This window comes from Myotis yumanensis, unplaced genomic scaffold, assembly GCF_028538775.1.
Source record: "Myotis yumanensis isolate MYYU_CA2020_CCGP unplaced genomic scaffold, mMyoYum1.0.hap1 SCAF_9, whole genome shotgun sequence".
NCBI classification, from domain to species: domain Eukaryota; kingdom Metazoa; phylum Chordata; class Mammalia; order Chiroptera; family Vespertilionidae; genus Myotis; species Myotis yumanensis.
In genome coordinates this window covers 25748803-25763493 of record NW_027223760.1, presented here as the reverse complement: position 1 = coordinate 25763493, position 14691 = coordinate 25748803, and the positions used below count along the sequence as shown (strand labels likewise).

At 42.3% G+C, this 14691-nt stretch overlaps 1 protein-coding gene across 2 annotated transcripts in view; it reads left to right on the top strand.

The window, feature by feature from the left end:
• CHCHD3 (coiled-coil-helix-coiled-coil-helix domain containing 3) overlaps positions 1–14691 on the top strand; it is a 269949-nt gene that overhangs the window by 201802 nt on the left and 53456 nt on the right. For both annotated transcript variants that reach the window (XM_070423916.1, XM_070423918.1), the window contains one exon: positions 14065–14135. In XM_070423916.1, coding sequence (XP_070280017.1) covers positions 14065–14135 — 71 coding nt within the window. The remainder of the gene's footprint in view (positions 1–14064; positions 14136–14691) is intronic.

Below are 14691 nucleotides of genomic sequence, written 5' to 3'. Positions count from 1 at the left end.
TTCTTGTCTCAGAGAGACCCTCATTTTCCCGGCTGTCAACCTGACTGATATTTTAATTTTTCTGCCCTGTAGAAAACTTCAGTCTGTTATCCAATAGATAAATGAATGAACCCCCAGGAAATGCAGCAGAATGTTTCCGTTTGCCAATGCAATAAATGCAGAAGCTAATAAATGTCTACTTCCATCAGGAAGAGGCGTGTAATGAGTAAATGATGAGAAAAGGAATTCGGGGAAACAAATGATCCACTCAATCTGCGATGACAAACAATTTCTTAATAACTTGGCCTCTAGTTGGAGAAAGGCCTTTCACCAGGCAGAGAGAATGCCTGTTGAAATGAAGCCTCGCACAAGGCCATTTACATCTAGTTGCTGATGGATTCGTCTGGTTACATTTGGGTCACATTGAGCAGTAAAGGCACTATTGAGACGCTGCCTGGTTATTGCAGACCTCCATGGCTCTGTAATTTCTGTAACTTGTGTGCTAGGAAAAGGGATCATTTCAAGGCCTAATTCACATTCCTAACCCCAAATTACATTTATATTTCACATTTGTCTCTTTAATAAAGGCCTTCTTCAAAAGCAAAGATCCAGTCTCTTTCCCTTGAGATGTGCTCACATCACAGGGATTCCACAATTGTGAACATCTTTCCTCTGGGTGAATATGCTGTTCTTTAAAGCACTTGCCGGACCTCAAGGCTCAAAGTCTCCAAGGTCTGCCTCTGTGGAAACGGACAGAATACAGGCTGCTTTGCCCCTCGTGGACGGCTGCATTTTTGCTCACAGGCCTTGTTTGGATGGACTTGCACCAGCAGAAGGCACAGCGTGATTAAGATGGGGGAAATGAGATAGGCCTTGGAAGGAGGACCGACAGAACCCACATTGAAGACATGGGAGAGAGACTCCACGCCAGAACGAAAGATCATTTGATGAGATGCATTTTATTATCACCCCTCTGTGGGATCTTTCTAAGAACGTTTCTCAGAAAAGTCACATGGAAAAGATTGGCTACCAAACACCAGCAATTTCCAGGGACAGATTTTCATGAATATTTCTAGAAGAAGACTATCAGATTGGCTCACTGCATCTTCCATAATTATCTTTTCTTCCCCATCCTACCTCTTACCCCCCCCACCCCCATATTTTTTTTATAAGAAAGACACATTCTGGCATGGTGCAGTACCACATGAATGAATGCATTTCTGCCGCAGAGCAGCGGAACCTTTAAGCAGTAGTAGGGTTCAGGGCCGTCATGCAGGAAAATGTTAATGAGTCCTCAGATAAAAGCTGGACAGGGGAGGGAGTGCGGGCCTTAGTGCCCTGGCAGCCTGTGCTGAGCCTCCTGGATGCAGGAATCCGTGCAGTGCTTTCCGAGGGAGAGCCATTATACCTGAAAGCTAAGACTCTTCAGTGTGCTCCTATTCACATGCATATTTCCATGCCAGATCTTTCAGAGGCCTCTCCTTTGAAATACAAAAAAGATAAACACGTCTTTGAAATGGATAGGTGATCCTGTTGCCACTTTTGAAATCAGTCTCCCTTTTATATCTGAGATTTTTAACCCTTAAATTAAGACTGGCTTTCCTATTCACCCGAGTAGCTTTGTATGCATTGCCAGCACTTGAGCGAACCATGTCACAGTTATTTATTCACCTCTGAGTTTGGGCTCTAAATCGATGAAAGGAAATTAAAACTTGAGATAGGTGTTTCATCTGCATTGGATCTTATTTTGCTTGGGTATTGTGGTTCATTCTTATGTGACTGACCATAGAGGCATTATATTAACAAGGAAAATCACAAATTTGTCAAGTACTGCATAGAGTCTCTGTTGCTTTGTAAGGAAGAAACTACAGTACTAAAGATTTCACACCCTAAGGCCTTACAGCCTGGACTTGGAGCATGAGACTTGGGCTATTTTGTTTGTGCACTTGCTACCTATGGGACACCAAGCAAACGTGTAGCCTTGGTCAGGTAACCATTCTTGGTAGGTAAAGTGAAGCCATGGCTTCTGACCTTTCTTCCTTCTTGGCTGTTTTATTTGTGTGTGTGTGTTTTTTTCCTTTTTAAATCAGTTGAAATAAATGGTTGTTGCCTGACCATGTTTGCTGTTGGGAAGTCCAAGTCTCCACAGCCTCCCAGCAGTTTGAACTCTGCTCTCATGGACCTGTGTTGACAGTAAAGGTGGGCACCCCAGAGCCTCAGCTGTTGTCTGGGCACTGTTTCACCTGGGTATCCAACCCTGGGGGTTGTGAACACTGGAATGGAATAACTACTTTTTAAAAAGTGTTCCCTTCCCCTAATACCTGGCTCTTAGGTTGTCAGTTATTATTTGGGTGAATAAAAAAATGAACATTGACCTGCTTAGCAAATGGCAGAATAATTTCAAAGACACCAGGAATAAACTGGGCTTTAACCTTCATAATTTAAAATAGATGTCCCCCTGTTTTAAAATCTATCTTATCTGCTGTGGCCTTGTGGATGAATTCATTTGTGGTTTGTGGAAATTCCAGGTTTTTGTGTGTTTTTTTTTGTTTTTGAGAAGAGCTGGTAAAGTTTGGAATATTACAAGAAACTGTTGTGTAATTGTCCTTTTTCTTAAATCTATTGACCAAGGACTAAAACTTAAAGGAATTTAAGTATCTTTTTTTTTTCCTCTTCAGGAGAGAAAAAAAAGCCTAAATAACTCATCCCTCCATTGTCTGGGTGCTCTATTACGTATGTTATCTGTCCTTTGTGGTTAAATATTTATGTTGCTTTTCATTTTTCAATATTATAAACTCTGTGGTGAAAAATTTCCTAGTGAAATTTTTCTAAACACCCATAATTAATTTTAGATATTTCTAGAAATGAAACTGAGTTAAACACATTTGAAGCGTGTTGCCATAAATTGTATACTCTTACTAGCAAATTATGAGGGAGCCGATTTCTTCACATACTCATCAACACGTGGTAATGTTTGTATAAACAAAAAGAAAACAGCCAATTTGATAAGGGTAAAATAAATGGTTTTACCAAATGATTTTGTCTCACCAATTTTTTATAACCTATCAACTGCCACTTTCAGGGACATGTATGTGCCAAATACTGGACTCGAGGCCTTGTTTTCCATCAGGAGATTTTGAAGAAGGGCATCTGCTCTTAGGTGAAAGTTTTGCTTAGAAAATTATTTGAAATGTCTTTGCTTTGGTTGAGTTTTGCATAGTGTTTCTCCTCGATCTCTGACAGTGCACAGTGGTGGGGACCAAAGTAAATCCACAGTGAGAAACTGTCATGGCTGCTAGTGCCCTGCCCCTTACCTGTGCCACGCCCAAGACTCTTGACTGTAGGCATTAAATGTCTGCATTAATGAGTCTATCTCAGAGGTGACACAGATAGCTTCGATGCATAGTTATGACATTACTTTTTGAAGCACAGGAATGCTTTGCCATTTCTATCGCTTCAGAGCACCCTCATTAAGGCTTGTAGCTGGTGAGCCTGCGGAGGTGTCAGAATGTTTTCATCATCTCCCTCTCTTGCAGAGACGGCACAATTTGGGACTCTGAGCCTGGCGGTGGCAGTCTTCCTTTATGTGAGCTGCTTATTTTCTGTAGTGTTGGGAAGGTATTGCTTCTGAACAAATAGACTTGATTCAGTTTGCATTTGCTGCTCAGCTGGTGCCAAGGAGCAAAGAAATCGACTCTATCAGGTCTGGGGAAGAGTTCAAAGGTTCGCCCAGTTTTCAGGAAACTCTTTCTTAAGTAGATTTTCTGGATCAGAATGAGTTATTGGTCCTGGCCTCAGTTATATTTTAAAAATTCAGGTACTAGGCAGAAAGAAGTGGGACGGAGGCAGGCTTTACCTTGGTTCCAGCCTTTCCGTCAGGACCCCTTTCTTCTCTGGCACGCCTTCTTCGCCCAGGGACTCGGTTCTTACTCTGCACACCTTTACCGTGGGAAGCACTCGTGGTGCCCCCACCTGTTTGGGTTTGAGTCCCTGTCAGAAAGTTAACTGATAATAAGCTCAAGTATTTAGTTTAGAGTTTCTCACCCTGAACTCCAAGGAAACCATCTGAGAGGTCTTCTCATCTATGAGAATCCTATATCATAAAACCCTACTGTGCAAATTGACCGAATGGCCGAATGACCAGTGGAATTACCAGTCACTATGACGTGCACTGACCACCAGGGGGCAGACGCTCAACGCAGAAGCTGCCCCTTGGTGGTCAGTGCACTCCCATGGGGAGCGCCGCTCAGCCAGAAGCCGGGCTCACGGCTGGCGAGCGCAGCACGATAAGGAGCGAGGGGTCCCGGAATGCAAGAGCCCCGGACTGTGAGAGGGATGTCTGACTGCCGGCTTAGGCAAACATCCCCAGAGGGGTCCCAGACTGCAAGAGGGTGCAGGCCGGGCTGAGGGACCCTCCCCCTACCCCCTGCCCAGTGCACGAATTTCATCTAGTCTTTAATATTTGATCCTGTTCTTTGATTTCTATGAATATGTCTATGATTAATATAATAAGACTAGAGGCCCAGTGCACAAATTCATGCACAGGTGGGGTCCCTCTGGGTGGCCTGCAGGGATTGGGCCAAAACCTGCAGTCCAATGCCGCCTGCAGCTCCTACCTGCCGCTCCCACTCATCCTGGCCCCGCTATGCCTGCCGTGGGCTTGTGCCCAATCAGTACCAATAGGGAGAGGCTCACGCTGCCACAGCAGCGCTCACCAGCCATGAGCCCTGCATCTGGCACCCTCCCAAGGGGAGTGGCCTGCAGGATCGGGCTGAAACCTGCTCTCTGACATCCCCCGAGGGGTCCCGGATTGCGAGAGGGTGCAGGCCAGGCTGAGGGACCCCACGGGGAGGGACTGCGGAAGGGCTTCAGGGCATGTCCGGCCCATCTCGCTCAATCCTGAAAGGCCAGACCCCAGCAGCAAGCGTACCTACCAGTCGCAACATCTGCCCCCTGGGGGGTCAGTGCATGTCATAGCAACTGGTCAATCAGTTGACTGTCTGCCCCTGGTGGTCAGTGCACATCATAGTGAGCGGTTGAGCAACCTTATCATATCATTAGCATATTACGCTTTAATTGTTTGTTCGGTTGTTCGGCCATTCGGTCTATTTGCATGTTGCCCTTTTATTATATAGGATTTTTAGTCAAGAGGATGGGCCTTACAAGTTTGAGGAACACCAAGTTGGATGTCAAAGCTTACTACCACCGTACTGGCGGGGGGGGGGAGGGGGGGGGGGCGCGGAGTTGGCAGTGTTTGCATTGTAATATGGAACTCTTAGAGCCAAAAGGACTACAAAACTGAAGGCAGTTGTCTTTGTGTGGTGTGATGGGTAGTGGTTCATATTTCTCTCTCCACCGACTTTAAAGATGTCTTCACCCTCATCCCTAGGGCCCACCACTGGGCTGGTCCCATATTAGCTCTTCAAGAATAAGTGCTTTTGGCTTGGCCGGTGTGGCTCAGTGGTTGAGTACCTACCTATGAATCAGGAGGTCACAGTTGGATTCCTGGTCAGGGCATATGCCCTGGGTTGCAGGCTCAGTCCCCAGTAGGGGGCATGCAGGAGGCAAACAATCAATGATTCTCTCTCATCACTGAGGTTTCTATTTCTCTCTGCCTTCCTCTTTGAAATAAATAAAAATACATTTCTTTTATAAAAAGAAGAAGAAGTGCTTTTGAACGAATGGATTTTAAGTCCCCCAGTCAGGGATCTGGAAAAGAGGGAGCTTGTGCTGTAAATCCTCAGGTGATTAGTGTAAAACTGTGAATGGAGATACTGTTTTCAGCTTTCTTTTTAGGCCGGTTTTCAAGAGGACGCTGTGTGCATAGGTGTCCGCAGTGAATGTGCTGAGCAATACCAGAGAGTTTGTTAGATTTAGTTCCTTTCCATGGGAGATGCTAGGAGAGCAAGCCTGAGCTGTGTTGTCAATACAAATGCGATGCTTTCTGTATAGAGCCATCCAGTGGCTGTGCTGTTAGCTGTGGCATCACCTCATCGAGCACTTCCCAAGTAAGACTTACGACCTTGACAATGACTGTCACATTACACAGTCCTCAGGAGACCGAGAGGTTCCTTTGCTGGGAACATGTAGTAATTTTAAGTTACTCTCCAGGTCTTGCAAGACATCATGGTAAATTCTCGTGATAACCCTTCTGATAGCTGTGAAATTGCCTGTCTCACCGTTGCAGAAGCAGCAGTGAGACGCGCAGTCACGTGGAGCAGAAAGGTCTCAGGTGTGTAATATAGGAGTCTAAGAGGTGAGGTAGAAGGGAGAGATGCTTTATCTCGGAGAGAAGAGCTACAAACAACAGAAAAGTGTAAGACCTTTTATGGATGTTACATAGAAAAGGATAATAGTGAGGAAAAAAATATCTTGTATTTAGGGTAGATCTCATTATAAGCATGGTTAATGGTCACTGTGGGCAGGAAAGGGTCAGAGAGTACTGTCCCAGTAATATCTAAATAATTTCTCTTTTTTACATGTTCTGAATTTAGGCATAATGCCTGTTGGAAATTAAGATATAATGTGTGTGTGTGTGTGTGTGTGTGTGTGTGTGTGTGTGTGTTTAACTTCAAGTGAAACAAGCCCATGGTAAAAACTTAAATTGTTATAGACGGCTGTCTGATAAAGAAGGAAAAGTATCTCATCCTCAGATCCCTTTCCAGGGGAAACAGCTATTTTTTGCAGAACATTCCTGGTTTTATGTGTACATATAGTGTACTTATTGTTTATAAAATATACTGTTCAAATTATTTTTTAGATTTCTGTTTTTCATACTACTTGGACCTCTTTTCACCCACATTAATACAAGTAGAATTCCTTTATTTCTAAAGGTTTTAGAATAAAGCTTTACAAGTGAAAAGATTTCTAATACGAAGCTTGGAATATCTGACCAAAAAAAACAACAAAACAAAAAACTATAGAAGGGAAATAAAAATACCTAACAATAACTGGCTATGAAGGGTGGTTAGAGATTCATTAGAAAAACCACTTCTGAGAAATAAAAAATTCCAGCTTAGTGGCACAGTAATTTTTTACTAATTATACCTTGATTTCTGTGATTTAAAAAATTTATGGCTGTCTCTACTACACCATAAGCTCCATAAAGGTAGGGCCATGCATCCTGTTTGCTCACCGCTATAGTCCAAGTTGCTGGCCTAATGTCTGGCACAGACCTGCAGTGTTTGTGAAATGATGACATGAACAAAAAAGGGAAGCAGAATGCCACCTGAGCATGCGGTACAGTTTGTTTAAATTGCCCAGGTGACAAAACTGAGGCCTGAGACAGTATCTCTAATGTATAAGTCATATAACTTGCATAGTGGCAAGGCTGCCAATGACTCTAGGATTTCTATTCTAATTACAAAGCTAAATCAAGAAAAACGCCTAAAACTCTAAGTCAAGTTTCTAAAGTTCCTGGAAGAAAACTAGAAATGCCAGCAAAAGCCCTGAATACCTTTGTGTGTCCTTTTTTTATCTGAGAAATAGTAAAAATGGAATGAAAAGGTAATTACAAAAGCAGTTTATTAATTTTGCCCAGGTGCCCAGGAGACAATGGGGTTTTCATGAGTGTGGTTTCTTAGAGATGGCAAGATTTGATGCTCGAGTTGAACATGGCTCTACAATTTTAATCCTTCCTGTTCTTTGTCGGAAAAGGAGAGGAGCAGAAGGAAGCAGATTTCTGAAGGAGTGAAAGTCACGCATTCCTGCAGAGGGGAAAGGTGCTCCCGGTGTGTCCCGGCATTGGACGTCATTAAAGTTACCTGTGAGGTGTACAAAAAGCAAGCATGTAGGGCGTAGTGAAGGTTTATTTCTGATGAATTGGACTCTATATGTCATAAAAGTGGAATGGCTTAAATTAGAAAGAAGGTTTTGTTTCTTATTTAATAGAAGTCTCATAGAGGTTGTCAGTCAGGGCTGCGTGGTGGCCTCAGGCCAGCAGAGCCCCAGAACCTGCTGTTTGGCTCCGGCACCCCAGCCAGGGGTTTCTCTGAGGCGGGTTCGTGCTGCAGGATGGCAGCCTGGAACAGAGAAAAGGCACAAGGGCTGAAAAGATTCCCTGCCACCTGAGGTCAGCTCCCGTTAGCAGCCTGCTAGGACGTCCTACACAACATTTCTGCTTACTGCATCTTAACTAGAAACAAGGTGGGACTTTTGGGTTGATTGACCATATATTTAGCATAGAACTGGGGTTATCTAAGGAGGAAGGAGAGATCTTGGGATAAACTACTGGTCGTAGCCTTTTCCACGGGGAGTCTTCATTTGCCTTTGCTGTAGAACTTAAGAGTCGGGATTTTTGATTTGTTAGAATCTGCTAAATTAATAATTTACTATTGATCACTAGTGATGCAGATTTGAAAAAAATAGGGTAGAGAAAAACTATGATACACTTACGGATGTACACAAATGGTCATTAACAGAAATTTAGAGATACTCAGGATAAATATCTAGCCTTTTGAGTTTATTGCTTCCACAAAACCAACAGCATTACTCAGTGTGAGAAAAAGTGATACAGTCTGATTCCATCCACTTGATCAGGTTTGTGCATAGTTGTGTAGCTAATTAGTGGAGATCCAGGCTCTGATGTTGGGTTGCTAGGGAGCCGAGGGTTGTTGGCAGGAGTGGCATTGTGAGCAGGAACCTCTCTCTGGCTTCCACAAGGAGAAGCCAGGCTCCATGCCAAGTGCTGAACGTACATTGTCCCATTGATAGAGTCGCCCGCAAAGATAAGGTCCTTGTTTTATATTGAAAAAGCGAGACTTGGTTTAAATAACTCAAACCATTCCTTGGTGAGCCTTTTAGAAACAGAATACGGAATCTGATATACCATGAATCTGAACCACTATTGGCAGTTTGCAAGTTATTCAAATATTAGCTTTGATTTTCCTGTCTCGTAGACAGCAAGAGGGAAGGAGATGAAAGGAGAGACCGAGACCGTGCAATCGGGATCATGGGTGTAAGGAGTGCCAATAACGCAAGGTTCTCTAAGATGCCAGCTCCCCTATCGCAGGGCCACTTTCTCACTGAGGCTTCTCAGATTCCTTCCTCCGCTCCTCTACCACCTGTAACAGGTTTCGGAGTATACCCCAGCGCAGAGGCAGTAAACTCAACTCAGCTGCCAGGCTTTCTGATGGACAGTTTCTCTGGAGAAATACTGAAACCACTAAATCAACTAAGTTTAGACCATTAGTGATTTTTTAAAATTCTATAGCTGTTACTATCGATTAAAAATTTTGCTACATTGCAGTGAGTCTCTTGATTCTGTCTGATTCTATAAAAAGAGCCATGAACTCTTTGGGGCCACCTAATGTCATTCAGGGCTCTGTGCCTAGAATTGTATCCATGTTGCATTTGCAGCATTTAATTTTGGTCCCAAATGCTTAGCTCTCATCTTGGGGGAGATGTACTTATCTGCATCTAACTAATTACATACAGGTTCTGGCAAAAGTAGGTTCACTGTTGCTCATATGGAAAGCAAAACAACAATTAGTAAATAATAATCCAAGAATAAACTCGGTTTCACGTACTCACAGCTGTAAATCTACTTTTGCCCCACCCTGTATTATAACAGTTCTGGGGGGAGTGTTACAACAAAAAGTGTAAAGGAGTTTGCTTTGAATCTAACTACTTAACAATAGGGATGCTCTTTTAGAAATTTTCAAAAGGAAGACTTGTGGGTGGTTGTCAACACCAGACCTTTGTTTGAAATAGCTAGGCAGGTAGAGTCACACCTGCGTTTGGGTGGGTTACAGGAGGGGTAGCGAGTCATGGTAATTCTAGATCAGCTTCGAGAGAGGAGAGCCCTCGTTCAGCCAGCCTGCTCACGTCCAAGGTCAGACTTGTTTCTCCTCTCTCTGACTCCTGCTAAGCAGGAGCAGAGCTGCTTCCGCCCTTGAATGGACAGTGAGTTGGTGTTACTCTCTGAGAACCAGAATTTAAATTGTACCTCAGTGTGATGCGTGACGCAGTTGTGCCCAGATCTGCGTGTGAAGCATTTTGTAAAAACTGACAAGAGCTAGTTAACAAACTTTTCCTATGACCTTTGGATTTGTTCTTTCCTTCTGTGCTACAGGTTTGATCATATTAGTTACAATAGGAAAGAAATAAGGTTCAGAACTCAAAAAGATTGCAAGAATACTATGTGTGCATGTTTGCTTTTTATCTAATTTAGACCGTGAAAACAGATACTTTTCAATCTAGCAATAATGTGCATCTGTGCATGTGCATTTTAAAATGTGCTTTTAAAGGGAGACTTTTCAGAAAGTGGAAAATGGCAACATATCACACATTTAGAAGCCTGGGCCATAGCCAGCCCAGAGAAACGTGGGAAGGATGCCCACTCTTGTTGATTCCCATTTCCTCCCTACACTGTCAAGAAACTTTGGTTTTGGGTATCAGAATGCCAGATGGGTATACCCCCCACACCCCAGATTAGAAGTTGAAGGGAGATGGGAAAGAAATATTAGGATACCTGCACCCAAAGCCAACCACACTGTTTTGTTCATGACTCTGTGCTGTTATTTCAACTATCTTAGCAGGTATGATAAATTGGCTCAATAAACACCAATTACACACTCCTTCCTCTCTTCCTTTACTCTAGAAGTGAGAAAACAAAAATACTGAATTTCCCAGCCTCTTTCACAGCCAGGGTTGTGTGTGATCTATAATTCTGGCCAAAGAGATGTGAGTGAAACCTCTGGGAGGCTTCTCTTCCCTTATTTACCTTCCTCTTCCTCCTTGAGACTGTGGGCATGATAAATGGAAGTGCAGTAGCTATCTTGAGACTGAGGATAAAAGCAAAATGCTAAGGGCGGCTGAGAAGGCATACAGAAAAAGGCCTATTTATTTGATGATATCCTTGGCACCTCCATCAGCTCTGGGTTTCCAACATCCAGACTTCTTATTACGTGAGAAAAATAAACCACTTTCTCGTTTAAGCGACTACTTGTAGCTTTAAATGTTATTGTACTGTTACTGCTGTTGAACACAGTCTTGAGTGATATTCATTTCCTTTTTACGTGGTAGAGCAGACTGGCCTGTTTGTCACTTTGTAGGAGGCATGTAATAAATGTAGCATCCCATTTTCTCTGTATTATTGCATCTACTTTAGACTTGTCTCTGTCCCATCCTGTTTTAAATAAAAGCAAAAGTTGGAATGCAGCTTAGCATTAATGGTGTCACTCTAACATTATTTCAGTAAGTTTGTGTGTCACGTGCTTTGCTGGGTGCTCTGAATATAATGGTGAGTGGGATGAGAGCCTTGCTTTTAGGGGTCTTGTGGGTGAGTGCTTGGGTAAAAGTCCGCGGTGCTGTGAGAATGCAGGGAAAGGGTATGAGCCAGTTAGCTTTTACTGTATAACAAACTACTCCAAACTCAGTGGTTTAGAACAGCCACCGTTTCCTTACCTCATGATTCTGCAGGTCACCACCTTGGGCTGCTGGCAGCTGGGCACTTCCGGTCTCGGCAGGGCTCACTCACTCGTGCTGAGTTGGCGAGGTGTGGGTGGTCTAGGCTGGCCTCACCCATCCAGGGTGGTTTGTAGTCTCTCCTTTAGCATGAGCTAGTTCTGAGACCAAGATCTCTACTCCTTCTGAACTCCAGTAAAACAACTTTTAAGTTAGCATTTGTGCCCTTTGTTATAATTATTTTTTCTTTATATCCGATGGAAAGCTCCATGAGGATCTAACTCCCCAAGATGAATATTATTGGGATAATAAGGGTTTGATTTTGTTGAATGAATAAGTAAAGGCTTAAATGAATTACACTTTGTCTATGTATAGATCTTTAGCATATTTGTGTTTATTCCCTTAGTTATGTGGTGTTGCCTGCTGGAGACTTTTCTTTGTTAGAAAGATTTATACACTGAGGGCAACAGGCCACTGAGGTGGAAATATGGAACATAAATAAAAACCAAAATTTTAAGTTGAGAAAGTATATGCTAAGTTTGCAGGCAATGCAGGAGCAGGTATTTGTGTGACATCCCAGGAGAAAATTTGGCAGAATGTAATAATTTTACCTGCGTTTGGCATTACACAGCAGAGGGGAGCTCACCAATTTATATCATGGGGGAACTCTTGCCTTTGTTCATCATTCTTGTTAGAAAGCTTAATATTTGTTTCTGATCATTTCGAATTAATTTGTACCCAGAATGGAATCGCCCAAATTAGTTCTTTTTCTTTGAAATGATTTTATTTTGATGTTGATCTTCCTCTGCAAAATCACTTAACAAGTCTCACAGCTTTCTGGCCTATCAAATTGGATGCCTACAGCAACTATGGCAGAGATAAGAGCTCTAGTATCACCCACATTTTACAGGTTAGGAACACTGGAAAGGAAATGGGGGGGGTTGGAGGACCTAGTAAGGTCACAGAACAGAACCACAAAGCACATCTTTCAACCTAGCGCTGGCTCTGTCTGGACATTACAGTTTCAATGCTTAAAATAATTGGAAGTGTTAATCAAGATGTAATTGCTTTGCCAGCATGTTAATAGATAGTTCAGTAACATAACACTCACTTGACAGTTCATCATATTCATGTGGGGAGTTTCTCATCAGGGTCAGTAGCGACTAGTAAGTGCCTTTTTACTGCCCTCTTTGTTAGAAGGGTTCAAAGCAAAGCTTAAACCAAACATGGCAAAAGAGCCTTCTTGGCTGGTGTGTGTTTTAAAGAAAAGCAAAATCTTATAAGTGGAACTGATAGGAAGGTGTGACACAGCCTAGAGTTAAAATACCTGAGAAGACAAATGGCTTTTTGATCTCTTGAGACCTACAGATGAATTAAAACCCCTCCGTATATAGACCAGTGCAGCTGATCACTCAAATTGCGATTTTTAAAAAAATGCAGAAGCAGGACACTTAGAATATTGTCTTCATGTCAGAAATGCACCTTCGTGCTTGAAAATGATAAAAAATTACAATCGATCCTTACAACTGTTCTGTTCATCTTTATTGATCAGGTGCAAGAAAGATAAATCACAGCCCAAATAAGATTATAGTAAATGTTAGCATCGGAGGGAACTGGAGGTTGATAGAGAGCCATTCATCATCTCAAATGGTGACCTGTCCATTCTGCAGCCACCCCGAGTCGGCTGTCTAATCACATACCTATTGATTTTATCTACATCCAACCAACCTGGATGTGACTGTCATTGGACAACCCAGATTGTTAAATGCAAAGGGGTCACTGGTGTGAAGAGGATTTCATTTTCATTTTCTCACCAACCAACAATGATTTATGAAAAAATAAACTACCCCCAGTCATGCATGTGAAGCCTGAGTGATTAGAGAATGAAGGTGCACAATAGACCGCTGCATTGTGTTCTTGTGTGTCGTTTGTACTGCCGTGCCTTTTGCAGGATATTTCATTGAGTCTGAAGGCTCCTGGGGTCATCGAGGCCACCCCCTGCAGGCAGGCTGCAAAGTAGCCAGCCAGAGTGGATAATTTTTAATCTTGCTTCCCCAGGAAAGGCGTTACTTTGCTATTACAACTTGATTTATGTTGCTTATGTGTTCATTCATGGAGTAATGGAAACATGTTTTGATACAAAAATTATGTCAATCCATCCCTTCATTCTTACTGATTAATTTGTTATAAATGTTGATGCTCTTGTGGTCACCTGGAGGTGATTGAACACATTCTACTCCATAGAGAATCCATCTTGAAGACACAAATACAGTGTAAAAGGAAATGATCTTTAATATCCCAGGTGGAACACTGGAATAATAGGCCAGCGTGATAGGCGTGAATTTCATTATTCAGTCTCAAGCATCTTTTGATCTTACAGTGATCGATTCCAAATAAGGGAGAACTAAATAATCCTTCAAACCTATGTTAGGAGTCTTATCAGAGGGATCAAATAATGATGAATTATAACTATGAGAGTTTACTCTGTAATTTAGATACCCACAACTGGATACTGGTACATGGAATTTTATAAGAATCCATTCCATTTGTGCAAGAAGTCTTTCTGCTACTGTTTGAGTGGCTGAAGCAAGAGCTCATGTGTTTTTTTGTCATTGTACATCTTGCACACGTTTTGTCCTCTTGAAAAGTGAAAACTCTGCTATCAATCTTTATCCACAGAGCTCAGAGTTCTACAAAGTCACCACTGAACAATATCAGAAAGCTGCTGAGGAGGTGGAAGCAAAGTTCAAGTAAGTTTTTTAAAGTATTATAATTACTCTTCTTGACAAGATGAAAGGACAACTTCATTGCTTTTTGAATAGAAGATCGTTTGGTGTGTAGCCCTCTGGATAACTTGGAAGTGGGTGGGTTGAGATGGACCCCTGTTATCTGCTGTAGTGGAATCCAAATGCAAGGACAAGACATTTGATAAAAGCTTGTTACCAACTCGATTTTATGAACTAAGGGGAAATAGAAAGCCATAGTAATAGAATTTTCATTTGCGGTGATATATGATAGGCTACCCTTGTTAATGATGGCAATATTAAATTGCCATTTCTATTAATAAAAACATAGAAACCATTCGCTTTTGCATAATAAAATGATGGGCATGTCCAAATTGGTGTATCCCCTTTTCTCATGTTTAAGCTGTTTCATTTCTTCACATGTACCTTGAAAGCATTTAAATCACAGACTTTACCTTACCCTTGATTATGAAGGGGATGTTAAACTGCTACCTCTATTAAGGTTCTGTAATTGATGGATCAAAGTGTCCGTGACCCATAGCTCTGTATTTTTCCTCTGCTG